Source organism: Myotis nattereri (genome assembly GCF_964212035.1).
Source record: "Myotis nattereri genome assembly, chromosome: 8".
In the NCBI taxonomy this organism is placed as follows: Eukaryota; Metazoa; Chordata; class Mammalia; order Chiroptera; family Vespertilionidae; genus Myotis; species Myotis nattereri.
Window position 1 is genome coordinate 19,124,695 of NC_138083.1, and position 17,012 is coordinate 19,141,706.

At 47.9% G+C, this 17,012-nt stretch overlaps 2 protein-coding genes across 4 annotated transcripts in view; one reads left to right on the forward strand and one right to left on the reverse strand.

Moving 5' to 3' along the window:
- RRBP1 (ribosome binding protein 1) overlaps positions 1–3,290 on the forward strand; it is a 71,658-nt gene extending 68,368 nt beyond the window's left edge. The window contains exons 20-24 of one of the 2 annotated variants that reach the window (XM_081096972.1): positions 274–369; positions 1,162–1,245; positions 1,504–1,599; positions 2,028–2,171; positions 2,628–3,290. In XM_081096972.1, coding sequence (XP_080953098.1) covers positions 274–369; positions 1,162–1,245; positions 1,504–1,599; positions 2,028–2,171; positions 2,628–2,666 — 459 coding nt within the window. In that variant the 3' untranslated portion in view covers positions 2,667–3,290. Of the gene's footprint in view, positions 1–273; positions 379–1,161; positions 1,246–1,503; positions 1,600–2,027; positions 2,172–2,627 lie in introns of both variants that reach the window. The other variant, XM_081096971.1, reaches the window with a different exon arrangement.
- Positions 3,291–7,600: 4,310 nt separating this feature from the next.
- The window catches only part of DSTN (destrin, actin depolymerizing factor), a 45,923-nt gene continuing 36,511 nt past the window's right edge, over positions 7,601–17,012 (reverse strand). For both annotated transcript variants that reach the window (XM_081096976.1, XM_081096977.1), the window contains exons 3-4: positions 11,006–11,082; positions 7,601–8,840 (exon numbers count right to left, since the gene is read on the reverse strand). In XM_081096976.1, the coding sequence (XP_080953102.1) occupies positions 8,731–8,840; positions 11,006–11,082 (187 nt within the window). In that variant the 3' untranslated portion in view covers positions 7,601–8,730. The remainder of the gene's footprint in view (positions 8,841–11,005; positions 11,083–17,012) is intronic.

Genomic DNA, 17,012 nt, shown 5'->3' on the forward strand with positions numbered 1-17,012 from the left:
ATGCTGAGCCTCTCAGCGCCTCTCCCTTTTGAGTCCCTCCACTGTGTGTGCCTTGTGTCCACCAGGGGTCACCTTGCTCCTGGGGAGGGTTTTGTGCCGGCTGGTCTTGGAGAACACATGGGTCAGGCCAGCCCAGGCCTCTCATTGGTTACAGGTCACAGTAACCAAACCAAGTGCTCTGAGGGTCTTTGGCTGTTGAGAGCATCTGCAGCCCTCCCAAGGGGGTCTGTATGTGTGCTGGGCATTTGCACAAACCCACCCCTCCCGTTTCAGGTCAGGCAGCAGTTGAGTGAGATGAAGAGCCACGTAGAGGATGGTGACGTAGCTGGGTCTCCAGAGGCCCCCCCAGCAGAGCAGGACCCTGTCGAGGTTAGGGCGGTGAGCTGGTCCTCAGATGTCTGTCACTAACCACCCCCGGGCTCCTCCACCCCAGTTGGAGTGCAGGGACAGTAGGCCTCTGTTCTGGCTAAACACTTGCTACTTGCAGCCTCCACTGCCTGCCCTCCCCAGCCCTCTGCCCCGATACCGGGAGTGGGTCATCCAGGCTCTGAGGAAGCCACAGAGCAGATGAAGGGCAGGGAAGGTGCCAGGCGGGGTGTTAGAGGTTTGATCCTAACAACATGTGCAGAGGGGGATGGAAGAGGGAGGAGGGGAAGCCAGGCCTGTGATTAGGTCTGATCTCGCACTGTGGCCCTTGCTGAGGCATCACTAATAGGGTGCTTGCTGTCCAACTTTTGACCCAAGTAGGTGCCGCCAAGAGCTCTCGCCAGGAGGCAGGGCCCGTCACCAAAGTGGCAGTGGGCTGGTTGCTGGATGGGGAGACTGCTGTGGGGCTAGGCTTGGCCAGCGGCTCGCAGGCATCCTTGTCTGTGGGCCTCATTAAAGGTCAGCAGAGGTCCCACCGGCATCTCCCTTCAGCCACATCAGCTTTTGTACCCAGAGGCTGAGGCACCATGTCCCTATAAGGGGGAGCTTTGGAATCGACTTGGTAGGCTGGCTGGTGGGCAGAGGCCACTCCAGCTGGGCAGAGGCAGGGAGAGGCAGCAACACTAGCAGCAGCTAGAAGGTGGAGCCTCCAGGTCTCAACCTTCCCAGGAGCCCTGGGCTCCCAAGAGGGTCCTTCATCAGGTTCCCAAAGGATGTTTGGGTGTTTCCACACAGCTGAAGACGCAGTTGGAGCGGACAGAAGCCATCCTGGAGGATGAGCAGACGCAGCGGCAGCAGCTCACAGCTGAGTTTGAGGAGGTGAGGTCCTGCTGGGGGCCCTGAGCCATCAGCTGTGTTGGGGATGGTGGAGGGTGTGGCCCAGGCAGGTGGTTGCAAGCCTGAATGGTCCCACCCTTGGGGCTGTTTCTGTGCAGTTGCTCACCTGCCTCATGTCCACCCGCTGGAACTGTTGTCCCATCATGCTGGGTGCCCTTCCATCCCAACTGGGCTAGTTGAGGGTTTGTGAGGCGACTCCCCGACCCCATGCCGTAAGCCCTCTGCCCCTTCTCTGCCAAGGCTCAGAATGCAGCGTGCCGGCTACAGGAGGAATTGGAGAAGCTCCGTGCCAGCGCCTTGGACTCAGCAGAAGCAGAAGCAGCCACACAGTTGAAGGTAGAAGGGCAGCTCTGCTCAAGGCTTGGGCACTGGCTTCCCATTGTCACCACCTAGAGCGGGAATGGGAGAGGAGCCATCCTGCAGCCCCTTGGGCAGATGCAGCCTAACTCGGTCATTGGGGGGGGTAGTCCCTAAACCTCCAGTGTCATATACGCCAGCCACTAGTCACTGTGGCTATTTAAATTTGAATGAAACACAACTTAAAGTTCAGTTCCTCAGTCGCAGTGACCATATTGCACGTGTTTAGCAGCCACATCTGTCCAGTGCACATCAGAACATCCCAGTCACAGCTGGCAGTACTGGTAGTCACAGGCCTAACTAATCTGTCCGCTCCCGATCATCACAGTCTGTCTGGTGAGCAGGAGACCGCACCCTCCTACCTCCCCAGTGTGCAGGCTAATCCCCTTCAACCCTCTGATGCACAGGAGAGACTAGAAAAAGAGAAGAAGTTAACGAGTGACCTGGGACGTGCAGCCACCAAATTACAGGGGCTTTTGAAGACGTCCCAGGAGCAGCTGGCAAAGGAGAAAGAGACAGTGAAGAAGTTGCAGGAGCAGCTGGACAAATCAGTGAGTGTCTTGACCATGCAGGGCCACTGGCTCTCAAGGGCTGCTGGGAAGGGTTGGGCCTGTGCTGGAGGCCCAGGACTCCTGGATGCAGGACCAAAAGGAGTCACGGACCTGGGGCAGAAGGCATGGGGACAGACTTCTGAAGGGTAGCATCAGGATGCGCAGCACCCATGGGTCTCTGGTGAGCAGCAGTCTCTGACCCCCACAGCCAGCCTAAGGCCTGTGGGATCAAGGTGCTCACCCAAACTTGGAACCCTCAGCTCCCACCAACCCTAAGGCGTCCCCGCCAGCCCCAGGAGTCAGCTCTGGTTCTCTGATGTGCTGGGTATTCTCCGAAGGGCGTGGAGGGGTGTGGAGGGTTAACCCCGGGGGACTGGAGGTCCCTAGGAGCTGGGGTTAGTGTTCTCCTTGGCTCCTTGGCACTACACTCACCCTCCCTCTGCCTTTTGTTCACAGGACGACGGTAGCAGCTCAAAGGAGGGCACCTCTGTCTGAGTCTCCTCTGTGGAAAAAGAAGTTACTGTTCAACTTACCAAAATGCCTTATACATTCCTTACAAATACACAAACCAACACAGCGTTATCCAGGCCCAACTCCAGTGGCTCTGAGAGAAGCCATTAGAGACAGTCTCTTAGAACCACAGAAGTAGATCTTCCAGACCAGACCCCCCGTTTGTAAAAGAACCCGTCACATTCGATAAACACTATTCCCCAGGATCAGCCCTGGACCACCACAGAGCAGACACCAAAGCCCTTATCAGCTGTGACAGACCCCGGGTGTGTGCTGGGGAGGCCGGGACCTCTGGCTGTCTGTATGTCGAGATCAGTGCAATTGTTTTGTCTTTCAATGGGTCGGGGGCCGGGAGGCGGGCAGACCAGGTGGTGAGTCTCAAAGGCTGTGGCACAGACTGGAGGGGCCCGGCCCAGCCCAGCAAGGCAGCAGCCCCTCACCCCTGGAAGAAGTTGCCAACCAGAACTGATATGGACCTCCTGGATGTTGTATCATTAAAACCAACATTGTCGCCCGGCACTGCGGTCTCGTCTGCTATTCTGCTGGGGCTTCCCTGCTGGCTCTGGGCCCGGACTGAGGAATGAAGAGGGGCTGGATCCCTTAGGAGAGAAGGAGTGTGGTTCTTGGTTCCTTTGACGTCAGGGAATTGGCAGCTCGGCCTAAAGTGGGGATGAAATGTGCTGCTTCCATGTCCCCAGCACTTTTCCCCACTGTGCCTCCCAGGCCCCAGTGCCCACCAGGCAGGAGGAGCAGACCCTGGATGCCAGGTACACTTTCTGTGGTCCCCACCCTTGAGGAGCTGAGGTTACCTGAGCAGGGCTGTGGGTGGCCTAGGCTGCTGTGTGCTATGAGCTCTGAGTGAATAAGAGGGTCTCTGTCCGTCTGGCTGGGGCTTGAACAAACATCCATCTCAAGAGGGGCAGACCACGGCTGGAGCAGCCAGCTGAGACTTCCTGGGATCCTCCCGACCCCCTGTGTCCTTTGTGGCCCAAGACAGCATGGTCCAGAAAACCATTGGGCCAAGAGGTGTGTCGGAGACTTTGTAAGAAATAGGAACCTGTAGCTTAAGCAAAAAATGGATTTAGAGGCTGAGTCACAGGAGGGGTTGAAATACTCCAGGAATGGAAGGTGAAACTGAGCAGCCTGGGTTCGAGGCAGATGTCAGCCAGTTCTGTCAAGGGGCTGCCTGAACACCAAGCACTATCCCATGTCCATCTCCCAACCCTCAGCACCCTGGGAGGGGGTCTCATTGGCTGAGCTTGGCTGGGGAGTGAGCACTTGGATAGCAGGTCCAGCTAGCCAGAGGGGATGGGCTCCCAGGAGGCAACCTTTCGGCTGGTGGGTTAGACTCCTCTGGCACAGTTGTCATGAGAACCTCAAGACCTTGGCAAGTATTGCACTGTGTATCCTTTCACTGCCTTCAGCCCCCACACACTGAGCATCTGCCGGGGCCGGGCAGTGCTGACCTTAACCTGCACGCCAAGTCGTGGTCCCAGCTCTCCTGGAGCGCCTGTCTGTGGGCCACCTCCTTGTGCTGTGGCGTTGTGCACTGCACTCATACTGGCAACAGGGAGCTGGAAATTCTGGGAAGGCTCCCGAGAAGTGAGCCTAAGCTGGAGCTGGAGTTAACCAGACCAGAAGGCATTTGTCAGGGGAAGGAAAGAAGGGTTCAGGCTGAGGGGACAGATTACAGTCTGGACAGGCAAGGCCGTAAGTTTTTTAGACAAGAGAAGACAATTGTACCTATTCTAGAACTTGAGGGGGCTGAAGCAGAGGGGAGCACACAGCACTTGGGACATGGCTGTCATGGTTCCTGGCCAGGAGACTGAGCAGGAAGAAGTGACCATTATTAACACCTGGCGCTCTGGTGAATCTTTTAGTTCCCATGGGAGGTGAACCTCCCATTTTGCAAACAATCCCAATGAAAAGAAGGTAACTCACCAAGCAAAAGGCAGGCAGGTTACAAACCCATCTCTAATGCTTGGCAGTACATCATGCAGCCTGGGGGTCATTTGGAGGGAGAATGCCATCTGGCATGTTCAGACCCCATGAAGAGTGGCACTGAGCCCCATGAACCTGTGGCCCCTCACACTGTACCTTCTGTGTGGCCTGTGCCACAGGAGCAGAGGCTTATTAGCACAGGAGGGCTGGCCCTGTGCGGCACAACTTGTCCTCCCACCCTTACGTAAGGTCAATGTTTTGGGCCTTGATAAGTTTCCTCCGTGGGCCTGGGGGCCTGCATTTCCATTAAGTTCCCCACCCTGCCCCACTGAGTGCAGAAGTGAGAACTATGCTGAGCAGATGCCCTCTGAAGGCACAGGAATGGGAGCACCTCAGGGAAAGGACAAGAAACCCTGGGGGTACCAAATGGCTGCCTTTGGGTTCTGGTTACTCCCTATTCCCTTCTCAAACCACCTGGTGGGGACCCAGTGTCTGCCTGTGGGGAGGAGGTAAAAGTGCAGAGTGTGGGCCCTGTGAGACTCAGGAAAATGTTACCTGGAGCTCAAGCTCTGAGGGCCCATCATCAGGCCTTCCCTCCAACCCAGCAAGGACTAAGCAGCCCCGAGGCCCAGCAGTGGCACCTCCCAGGCCAGCAGAGGGAGCCCAAGTTTGCCAGGCAACCTGCCAGGCTTCAGTCGGGCCTTGTCACTAGGGCTGTTCCTGGGCAAGGCTTCATCAGGCTAGGGAAGGAGAAGAGAGACAATCAGGAAGGTGTGGGAGCAGATTGCAGCATAAGAAGCTGACAGGCCCCCTGGCGTCCCACCATATGGAACTGACGTGGGAGCCTGGCTCACTGTCCTGGCCACTCTCCTGGCCTGCAAGTACAGCGCGACACCCCTACAGCACTGGAGCCCTGGCTTTGTAGTCACTTGGAATGAAGTTGTGTGGAGGCAGGAATCAGCCAGGCTGAGTTGGAGCATTAGCCAACTACAAGGCACTGGCTGGCCTGCTAACAGGAAGCACTGCTCTCCCAGAGCCTGGCCTCTGAGGCCACGGCCTGGGCGCAGTGCTACTGCTCATCTAGACCAGCTATTTTCAACCTTTCCCATCCCCTGGTACACATACACTAATTCCTAAAACTCTGTGGCACACTGAAAAACAGATTTTTGCTGACCTGACAAAAACAGGTATAATTTTGATTTATACACACCAGATGGCTATTGTCATTTTTTTACAATCTAAGGGAAAAGAGGTCAGTGCCCCTAAATCCTGGGGCACTGACACGTTTTAAAAATTCTCGCAGCATAGGTTGAAAATCTCTTAGACCACCAACAAGCAGAGCTGGGACTAGACACACTCCACAAATGCCTTCTCTCTGAGCCTCTTTCAGATTTGGGTTTAACAAGATTCAAAGCCCAAAAGAATTGTGTTTTCCTTCCCAGTTCAAGTCACATCATGGCACTGAATAAGATCTAACTTTAGAAATCCAGGTTAGAAATGAAGAACTCCCCAGGGATTCAAGGGGAAGCGCTAAGGACCAGAAAACAAGAGGCCCTAGTTGCCCTGGTTCTGCTACTCATGAGTTTTGTGACCTTAGGCAAGTTATTTGACCTCTCATGCTGGCTTCTGAGGGCACTGGCTATAGGCTGGGTAAGTCCCCTTTCTGCTACCCTTCTGGAACTGGGCAGAGCCCAAGGAGAGCCCTGGCCAGCCAAACAGCTCAAATTATACGTGAGCCTGGCTCCTGGACCCCACCCCAGCCACAATGTAATTAGTGGTCCTTTTACCGGAGCTTGTTTGGAGACTGTTTTATTTCAGAAATGCCCCCAAATAATGAGGAAGTGATGTATGTGTCCTTGGACATATCCAGTCTCTGACAGTTCACAGAACAACAAAACAGTCAAGAACCAGAAGCTGCACTTCCTATGTGTTGACCAAGCCAGTACTCTGGGTAGTTCTGCAAAAGAAACCACTCAACTAAGCCTAATTCTATTATTCAAGCCATTGTGTTCACTGTTTTCTCAGATTAATGTTCTCTGAAATAACAAACTTCACAGTCAAATTCTGTATTTCTATTAGTAGTGGCTTTATCTGCTGCCAATAGAAATTAGGGCAAAAGAATACTCCCTGGATAAACCCTAAGCTTTCCACACACACATTTTTGTCATGTGTTAACTCTTGAAAAGCAGAGTACTCTGCAGTTTTATTTCTTACCAATGTCAGCTGAGGTTCCAAACTCTAGCATCAGAATGACCTGGAATGCTTCTTTAGTAGGATTCTTGGGCCCCACCGCAGGAATATAATAAGACTCTCAAAACTTGCCCTACATAGAAATATAGGTAACTAACATCTTCCAATTTCTGGAATAAGAGTGAAATGTTGGTAGATGTTTATATCTCTGCACACTGCTTGAAATTCTTGCCATAGCACGTATGACACAGACAGATGTGCACCTGCCCGGCGTGGTGGTTAAACCAAGTTGTATCACATGTCCAAGCTAAAACCACAGAAAATACTTTCTAAAACTCCCTGACCAAATACCTGGTTCTAGCTACATGGCTGATTCCTGAGTAGGCCAACCTTGGGCCTGCAATGCTTTTCAAGAGGCCTGTTAATAAACACAGTCACTAAAAGCATTGCAAATAGTAAAACAAGAAATTCAGGATGAAAGAATGACAAGCAGCTTATCAGTAAACCAGTAACCAGCACTTTTTTCTAGACAATTTTGAAAAGTATTTTAATTAAAGCCTTTTTTTTGCACCTCAAACAAATCAAAGGATTTAAAAGCCTGATGTTTGGATCAACATTTGGAATAAGAAAGATTCCCAACTTTCATATCAACTTTCTCATTTTATAAGAACAGGGAGCTGTGATCTTAACTGTAATTGTCCAAAATACTCAAACCTCCATAACTTGCCCCATATATGGAAGACAATCTCCTTTATACCCAACTCACATGTGAATAATTACACAAGAGATTAAGTTAAAAATGCTTCCTTTATTACATAAAGCCAATACAGCTATTTCTAAGTTCAACTGTTTATGCATCTCTATATTGTTCAAGGTGTTATGTCTGTGATGTTAAGACAATCACTTCCAAGTGTCATCAGGTAGCAGTTTTCTATGGGTGTCATCTTTTGTCATACCTGCTCCCCGTTTCACATACAGTTGACAAACTGCTCTAGGAAATTAAGAAGTTCTCCCAGGCCCCAGAGTAACCATATACCTAATGTGCTTCCCCACCTTACTGTGCCAGAAACAAAGTTCTGAAGAAGACACAATTAAAGTTTTCACAAGTGTCCTAGCTTATCAATACACCGTTTTTATCATTTTCATTAACAAAGTGGATTACAATGGAATGCTAATTTGCATCTTATCTGGTTGTTACAAGATATTGCACATTCTCCTAAGGACACATGATTCTCTAGATGCAAGGTCACTCTCAGAACAGTCTCCCATCTAGTAAGTGGAGAGCTCACCACAGGTGCAAGGAGTTGTTTCCTGTACTCCAACTACGTGCTTGAAATAGTGCTTTGCAAGATCAGCGCTGATTACTGGTATAAGCATTCACAATTCTGAGACAGTCTTCATTACACATCTGGTAGAATTAAAAGACTGCCTGACTTAATCTTATTGTAGTTAGTATATTAGTGTTATTACATGTGAGAATTATTTTCCATTATTCAGTTTCACTCAAGAGAGAATAAAGAATTTGGGCAATAATTATAACCAGGTTATGACCAATTCTCTAAGCTAAAGAAACAAAGTAATTGCTGAAGTTAACAAAGATGCAACAGTTCTCTTATATGCACTGTTTTGTGAACTGCATTATTAAAAAGGAGCTTAGCAAAAATCTTTACAAGCCAACTCATCAAAACAGGCATTAAGAATTAAGAATGACCAATAAGAATTTAATTTCATACCAATAGAACTTTAGATTTTAGATTTATTTAGGGCTGTTTGCACATGTTTATAGAATATTTAGTTTAACAGATGACAAGATAGCTCCCCCTCAGTGAGACCCTGGCCTAAACATATTTGCTTTACTTATATAGCAAGAGGATAACATTAAACATGGAAGCTTTTGATTGTGGCACTGAACCATGATCTACACAGGGCATCCTTCAAAAGCTACAATTAAGGATCCACCTAGCTTTTCAGCAATACAAGCCCGATTGAGGTCTTCTGGCCCATTTGCTTGACATTCATGTTTTATGCCTACGGAGGAAAAATAATTCTATTTAGAATTATGACAGTAGTTTACCTATTTCTCTAAGACAGCAAGCTGTTTTAAAAGACCAATTCTAATATGGATAGAAAAGCTGTGGTATACACAAATAACAATATACTATGCAGTAATGAGAATAAATAATCTATAACTACATGCATAAAAATGAATGACTTAAACAATGTTGACTGAAGCATACATTCTGGATGATTCTATTTATATAACACAAAATCAGCCAAAGCTATTTTATGCTGTTAGAAGCCAGAGTATTGGTTATCCTTTGGATAAAAGAGTAAAAGAAAGTGGTGTGACTTCTGGGGTACTGGTCATTAAATCTAGGAACAACAATTATGTCAGTTTGTGAAAATTCATTGAGTTCTACAATATAATTTATGACATGAGCTTTTTTTTATAGATATGTACTTCAATAAAAATTTAAAAAGCAAGTCTAGAAGTATTTTTAAAAAATAAGTAAAAATATGAATATGATGTTTTGATTGCAGTTGATTTAGTCAACTGTGTTGAAGAGTAAAAATACTTACAAATGGCATACTTTTATTCTACAAAACAGCTCTTTAGTGTATTATATATTTGAGAGCTCTATCACAATGGAAACTGTAAAATGTATTACTAATTGCTTTCTCAGAAAAATTACATCACCACACTGAAGAATGAGCTCAATTATGGAATTACATACAGTAGCTTCTCTGTAAATAACAATCTTTTAAATACCTACATTGTTTCTGACTTTCCATAATTTTAAGACAATTTCTTAAGCTGCTGAAAGCATAACAGGTCAGCTAGCTTTTGGACCACTTAGGACTGATTGAGAAAGCCAGTCATGGTTTCACTAGAAAAAGGTGACAAGGTGGCCATCTTTAATGAGTCATGTTAAAACATCAGTTAACCAACTGGTGAACACACTTCTGGGTAATGGGCCAACATCAACTCGAAGGCATGGAGAACCTGCAAGGCCTGAACTACACAGCAGCAGGTTCCAGGAAAGGAAGCGAGCATGTTGCTTTCCTAAGTAAACAAGCCAGGGCAAACCTGTTCAACTACAAGAACATAAAAGTCAGTCACAGTCAAATAAACAAAACAAAAACCACACTGGGCCAAGTCCTATGACCTTGGCTCGCCCAGCTGTTTGGAGTTAGCCATGGCAGGAAGGAGGTAGGGCCACCTCTGAGACTAAGCTCCCACAACCAAGATGATCTCGTTCTACAGCTGAGAGAATCAAGGCCCAAGGATGTTTAGCGGTTTTGGTCACGGTCACACAGCAGTTAGATGACAAGCTTAGCCCTCAATGCAGGCCTCTGGGCACCTGCCCCATGCTCTTCCAGCATACCAACATGTCCTCCTGGCTGGAGACAGGATGGTCAGGCCATCTCATCAGGATCCCAATCACCCAGTGGGCAAGTCAAACATAACTGGCCAGCTCAAGGAGGGAACTTTCCTTTGGATACAGATGAGTCAATTACCTAAAATTATACCATTCCAAAGTAAAGCTAGAGATAAAAGTATCCTTTCCCATTTATAAGCATTTCCTTTTTCAACTTTATGTTAACTACAATCAAAGGCAAGAGCAGCCCAGCCAGTGTGGCTCAGTGGTTGAGCATCAACCTATGAACCAGGAAGTCATGGTTCAATTCCTGGTCAGAGCACATGCCCAGGTTTCAGGCTCAATCCCCAGTGGGGGTGTGTGCAGGAGGTGGCTGATCAATGATCCTCTCATTGATGATGTTTCTATCTCTCTCCCTTTCCCTTCCTCCCTGAAATGAATAAAAGTATGTATTTTTTAAAAAGACAAGAACAAAGTTATCATTTAGTCTGACCAATGTAAACCAATTAGTCTCCATCTGTTATGTGAGAAACTTGACAGCATCTCAAACAAGTTTAAAACCAGCTTGAACAAGTGCTACACAATGTGGAGAGAATGAGGTTATTAAATATGGGCCATGCAGACCCAAAGTGACCAGCGCAAGGCAGAGGACACTGAAAACCAGGTTTAACCTTCTGGGTTTTTTCTCAAAACAATGCTTCCCTCCATGGCAAGGTTCTCCAAAGAAAATAAGGTGCTCCCTAGAAAAGATGTAGCCCCATTTCAGGGGCTCACCATACCTCTAAGTATTTGGAAGTAAAATCTAGATCATACCTTGAAATTTCTTTTTAATTGCATCCTTGGAGCTCGCATAGATCATTTTACTTTTCAGAGGTGCTAGTTCTGGTGCCCTGGATAAAGAGATGCCAAAAATGAAAAAACTGGCTTAGAGAAAGTACAATTTACATCGTGTTACACATTTACATCAGTAATGGGGAAGGGTCCTCAGACTATCCTGGGAGAGTTTTCCTAACTACACAATTTTTCTATGTCCCCACCTTCTTACAGAGAACTGTTGCAAGTGGCAAACACAGAATGGCTCAGGCTGAACAAGTGGAAAAAACGTAGAGAACTACTGATTAAAAATCAGATTAATGGGGCCAGAATAAACAACCAACACTGACTGGATAATCCATTGTATTACCGAATTTGTTTTCTTTAAAATAAAGTAAAAAATATATATATATTTTTATCAATAAAGGCTTGAGTTTAGGCCAATAACAACTTTTATATAAGACTAGTGGCCCAGTGCACGAAATTTGTGCGGGGCCGGGGGGGGGGGGTGGGGGTGGTAGGGGAGAGGGAAGGTGTTAGCCCAGCCTGCACCCTCTCCAATCTGTTTAGGCCTGATGTCCAACTGCCCATTTAGGCCCGATCCCTCTCGCAGTCTGGGACCGCTGGCTCCTAACCGCTCACCTGCCTGCCTGCCTGCCTGCCTGATCGCCCCTAACCTCTCTGCCTGCCTGATTGCCTCTTACTACCTCAGCCTGCCTGTCTGATCCTGCCGGCCTGATCTTGCCCCCAACTGCCCTCCACTGCTGGCCTGATCTCACCCCCAATGGCCCTACCCTGCCAGCCTGATCTCGCCCCTAATTGCTCTACCTTGCCAGCCAGATTGCCCCTAACTGCCTCTGCCTACCTGATCGCCCCCAACTACCCTCCCCTGCAGGCCTGATCTCACTCCCAACTGCCCTCCCCTGCTGGCCTTATCTCGCCTCCAACTGCCCTCTCTGCTTCGGCCCCCACCACCATGGCTTTGTCCAGAAGGAAGTTGGACGTCCGGAAGATGGCCGGTCAACTCGGTCTAATTAGCATATTACCCTTTTATTAGTATAGATAGATTATACAGGATAGATTGCTTAAATGGGGGGGGGGGGGGGGGGCTTTTCCAGCAGGAGATGCTCTTGGCAGACAAAAATACAAATCCCTATATCTGGACTGATTGCCAGCCATTTGCACTATACTGCCAAACCGGTCATTAAAAAATTGAACTGCTTTCTTACACCTTACACCAGGGGTGGGCAACCCCTGGCACGCGTGCCAAACATGACACGCCAGTAACTTTTGCTGGCACACAAAACCCTCTCTTATAATCTTCCATTTACAACTGTGAATCTTTGTTCTCAGTGATGAATTTTGTTAAGTCTCGTAATAGGAGTAGCCTGGCGGATGAAAGTAGTAGCTCGTGCATATCTCTGAAGGTCATGAAATACAAACCTGATGTAAAATCTCTGTCATCAGTGATGCAGCAGCAAAAGTCCCACTGATAATATCAAACGGAGTCATAAAGTTTTCTGTCGGACTATCAGTGTACATGTATACATTAAAAAATAAATGTATTTTTCATCATTATATACTGTTTTTGTCACTCAAATGAATTTTATTATTTCTTCAAGGTTCTTCACATATGTGCACCTTAAGAGATATCAAGTAGGCGTAACATGTTCTCAAAAAATTAGGATTGGCACACAGAAGAATTCTGAGTCCAAGATTTTGCTGGTTTTGGCACGCACCCACAAAAAGGTTGCCTACCCCTGCCTTACACCAAACAGCTGTTGCCTATAAAACCCCTCCTCAGCCCCCACCTTAGGTTCTGCCTTCACAGTTCACCCAGATTAGGTTCTGATTGGTCGGTTTCTATGCCAGTGTCAAAAGCTCCGCCTCCTAGGCAGCCATTGGCTCCTTGCACTTCACCAAGATTTGATTCTGATTGGTCAGTTTCTATGCCAGTCAGTGTCTCCGGGCCTATCTCTAGGCCTGATTAGAGAGGCGGGGCTGATCAGCAGCCCCTGGAGAGAAACAGAGGCACAGCTGCTGGAGAAGCCCGGAGAGAGAGAGGCAACGGCTGACCAGACCCTGCCTCTCTTTTTGGGCCTCTCTCCGGGCCTGATCCGCAGCCCCCTCAGCAGTCAGTGCTGGGTCACCACAGCAACCAGCACTGACTGCAGGACTGACTTCCAGTTGGTCGAGTCTTCAGTCATATGGACCCTGGGTTTTTATATATTAGGATATTTAACCTCTTCTGGTTAGAAAAAAGTTTTAAAGTACAGAGAATAATCTGTTAATCAAGTATGTGCCACCCCAAATTAAGAAATGCTAGTAATCTTAGCATTTTTGCTTCTGATGTCTTTAAAAAGAACATATTATAAAAGTTCCCTTCTTACCCCTTTTATGTCTATTACAATAGCAAATTCTGACCACACGACTACTTGTTTTCCATCTTAGTCTAACATAATAAACATGTCAGAAGGATTTCTTTTTTAAAGCTTAATGGCAATTCAGCAATAGCTATGCCTTAATTGTCAATAGTTACTACTATCTTGATCTATAAGATTTTTTTGTGCTGGCCCCATGTTGAATGAACACTGGAAGCAAAGTATACGCTTCATCACTTTCTTCACCAGCAATATTGAAAAATACCAGAAATAGTAACAATTGACAGAAAATCCTATCCTATGCAAACTATCTGTGAATGCATCACTCCCCACACCACCACCTACCCTCAGACCCACCTCCACTCCATACTACCAAGATAGCAAAGGATAAATGGAGTGTTGTTAAATCCTTTAAACACTTAATCCTTTTCACTGCCATATTTCCAGGATGTGCCACAGTCCTTAACACCATGGGCTGACATGGACCTCACCGAGTCTACTCCCACAGCTCGGAGATTCTATTCTTGGGAACCAGGAAAAGAACAGTCTCTGTATCTCTCAGATGCTTATACTTCCCAACCCTAAGGTCAAAGGAGGGAGGCAAGTCATAACAATAAACTCAGGTCTAGCAAATGTTTGAACTGCAAAGTTAAGTGGGTACTTTTCTTATGCAAAACAGGTCAGGGACAGGAAAAAATAATCACTGCTCTAATTTTACTCAGACAAGATTTAAAAAACACTAGGTAAGAGCTGTACCCTGGGCCCTTTAAACAGCCTGTTATGAAACATTCCTGATGGTTTCACCTTTTCTTTAAAAAAACAACAGTACAAAATAAAACACTGCACTAACATGGAGTTTCCTTTCCTTCTTTCTACTTTTATTTTCCAAATGCTTTTTCATATAGGGCAGTTACTAATGTTGTGGTCTCACCCCATAACAAAGAAACAGAATTTCTGGAGGATGAGGCCCAGAAATCAGAATTTTAAAAAGATTCCCAGGTGATTCTAATGTGCAGCCAAGGTTGAGAACCACTGATGTAGAGGATCATTTTCATAGTAAATAAAAAGTACAAAAACCAGGGGCATATAAAGGAAATATAGGGAGAGTGGGGCAAAATTAGGCTTATAATTGTTTGTATGGAAAATAATACAATAATCTATATATATAAAAGCCTAAGCGACCATTACGACCGAATAACCAGTTGACCAGTCGCTATGACGTGCACTGACCACCAGGGGGCAGACACTCAACACAGGAGCTGCCCCCTGGTCGTCAGTGCACTCCCACAGCCAACCTCCCATGGTTGGCCAACCTCCCGGAGTCCCTCCCCCTGACCGACCAGCCCCCTGATAGGCCTCAATCGCTGGCCAGGCTGAGGGACCCCACCCGTGTATAGATTTGTGCTCTGGGCCTCTAGTTAATAAATGATAATATAAGAATAAACTGTGTTTTGTGTACTCACAACTGTAAACCTACTTTCTCCCCACCTGTATTCACCAATTTAAAAGCTAAAACCTTACTAAATATATTCATAATAAATGAATAAATAAATAAATAAATATTTAAGTCAAAATCTTATTTAGCTGCCACTCAGCTGTAAATCCCAGAATGGCAAGGACTTTACCAGCTGTTTCCTCAGGCCATAACACAATACCTGGAATGTAACAGAAATTAAGTTTAACATGTTAAGCGCCCAGTCTGTTTTGTCTTCCGGATGGAAAGTATAGTGCATCAGTCACCGGTGACTGACAGGGCGCTTGATGTGTTAATGAATGCACTTTCACTCAAATCAGGAATGTGCTCCTTTTGTTTCATTAAATACTGTCTTTATGTATTATGTGTGTATGTATATATGCAGCTGCCAGTCTTGCAGAACAGTAAGTTGCCCTAATACATGCTCCCAGACCTCGTATTTATATTCCTCACACATCTTGGTTTAGTCAAGTGCAACAGGCTTGCTGAAATAAAACAGGTGTGATCTAGAGTGACAATCCTTTAAACCAGAGTTCTTTTGACTTCCTAGCCCATCCCAAGGTGGCACACAACTGAGAGCTAAGCACCCCCTTGCCTTGCATTGGCTCAGGCCAAACTATCAACAGCACCCTCACTCCCCCCAAATCAGAGGCTGTTACCATTCCCCCTTCCCCCTGGAAGCTAAACATAGTCTCATGTAAGAATTCCATATCAAGAAATGTACCATAATACAATTAGATGAGGGATACAGGTGTGAATTTTAACCCAGGCTTAATCTCAAATATTAACTTACTTGAAAAAAACAGGATAACTCATTTAAACAGCCTTTCAAGAAAAAGTCATGTAAAATCAATTTATAACACTTTTTTACTATTTAGAACAATGCTGTCCAATAGAGCTTTCTATAATGATGGAAATGTTGTATATCTGTGTTACTCAATAATGTGGCCACTAGTCACATGTGACTACTGAGCATTTGAAATGTAAATAAATTTTACTGCATTTAATTCTTTTATATCTAAACTAGAGGCCCGGTGCACAAAAATTTGTGCACTGGGGGAGCCTGTGCCCTCTCGCAATCTGGGACCCCTCGGGAGATAACGACCTGCTGGCTTAGGCCTGCTCCCGGGTGGCAGAGGGCAGGCCCAATCCCTAGGTGCAACCCCTGGTCAGACTTAGAGCAGGGCTGATTGGGGAGTTGGGGCGCCACCCCGTCACACACAGAGCAGGCCGGATCGGGAGGTTGCGATGCCACCCTCAGTCACGCTCAGGGTAGGGCCGATTGGGGGATGGGGCACCGCCCCCTGTCACACTCAAGGCAGGGTCGATGGGGAGGTTGCGGCGCCACCCCGTCAACACAGAGCAGGGCCAATCGGGGTTGGGGCGCTGCCCCGTCACTCACAGAGCAGGGTCCATCAGGGGGGTTGGGGCTCTGTACCCTGTCACGCACAGAGTAGGGCCGAGAGGGGAGTTGGGACACCGCCCCCGTCACACACAGAGCAGGGCGGATCAGGGGGTTGGGGCGCCGCACCCTGTCACACTCAGGGCAGGGCTGATGGGGAGGTTATAGCTCTACCCCGTCACACACAGAGCAGGGCCCGGGGGGGGGGGGGGGAGGGGGTTGGGGTGCCGCCCTCTATCACCCACAGAGCAGGGCTGATCAGGGGGCTGGGGCGCCACCACTGTCACACTCAGGGCAGGGCCGATGGGGAGGTTATGGCTCTACCCTGTCACAGAGCAGGGCTCGTTGGGGGGATGAGGGGGGTTGGGGCGCTGCACCCTGTCACACACAGAGCCACAGGGCAATCAGGGGGTTGGGGAGCTCCCCCCTATCAGGCACAGAGCAGGGCCGATCGGGGTCTGGGGCGCCTTCCCCTGTCATAAACAGAGCAGCATGGATAGGGAGGTAGTGGCCCCGCCCCGTCACACAGAGCGCAGGGTGATCAGGGGGTTTGGGCGCTGCCCCGTCACGCTGATCCCAGTGCCGGGAAGCCTCGCGGCTCCGCTGATCCCGGTGCCGGGAGGCATATTACCCTTTTACTATATAGGATAGAGGCCTGGTGCACGGGTGGGGGCCGGCAGATTTGCCCTGGAGGGTGTCCTGGATCAGGGTGGGGGTCCCCACTGGGGTGCCTGGTCAGTCTGGGTGAGG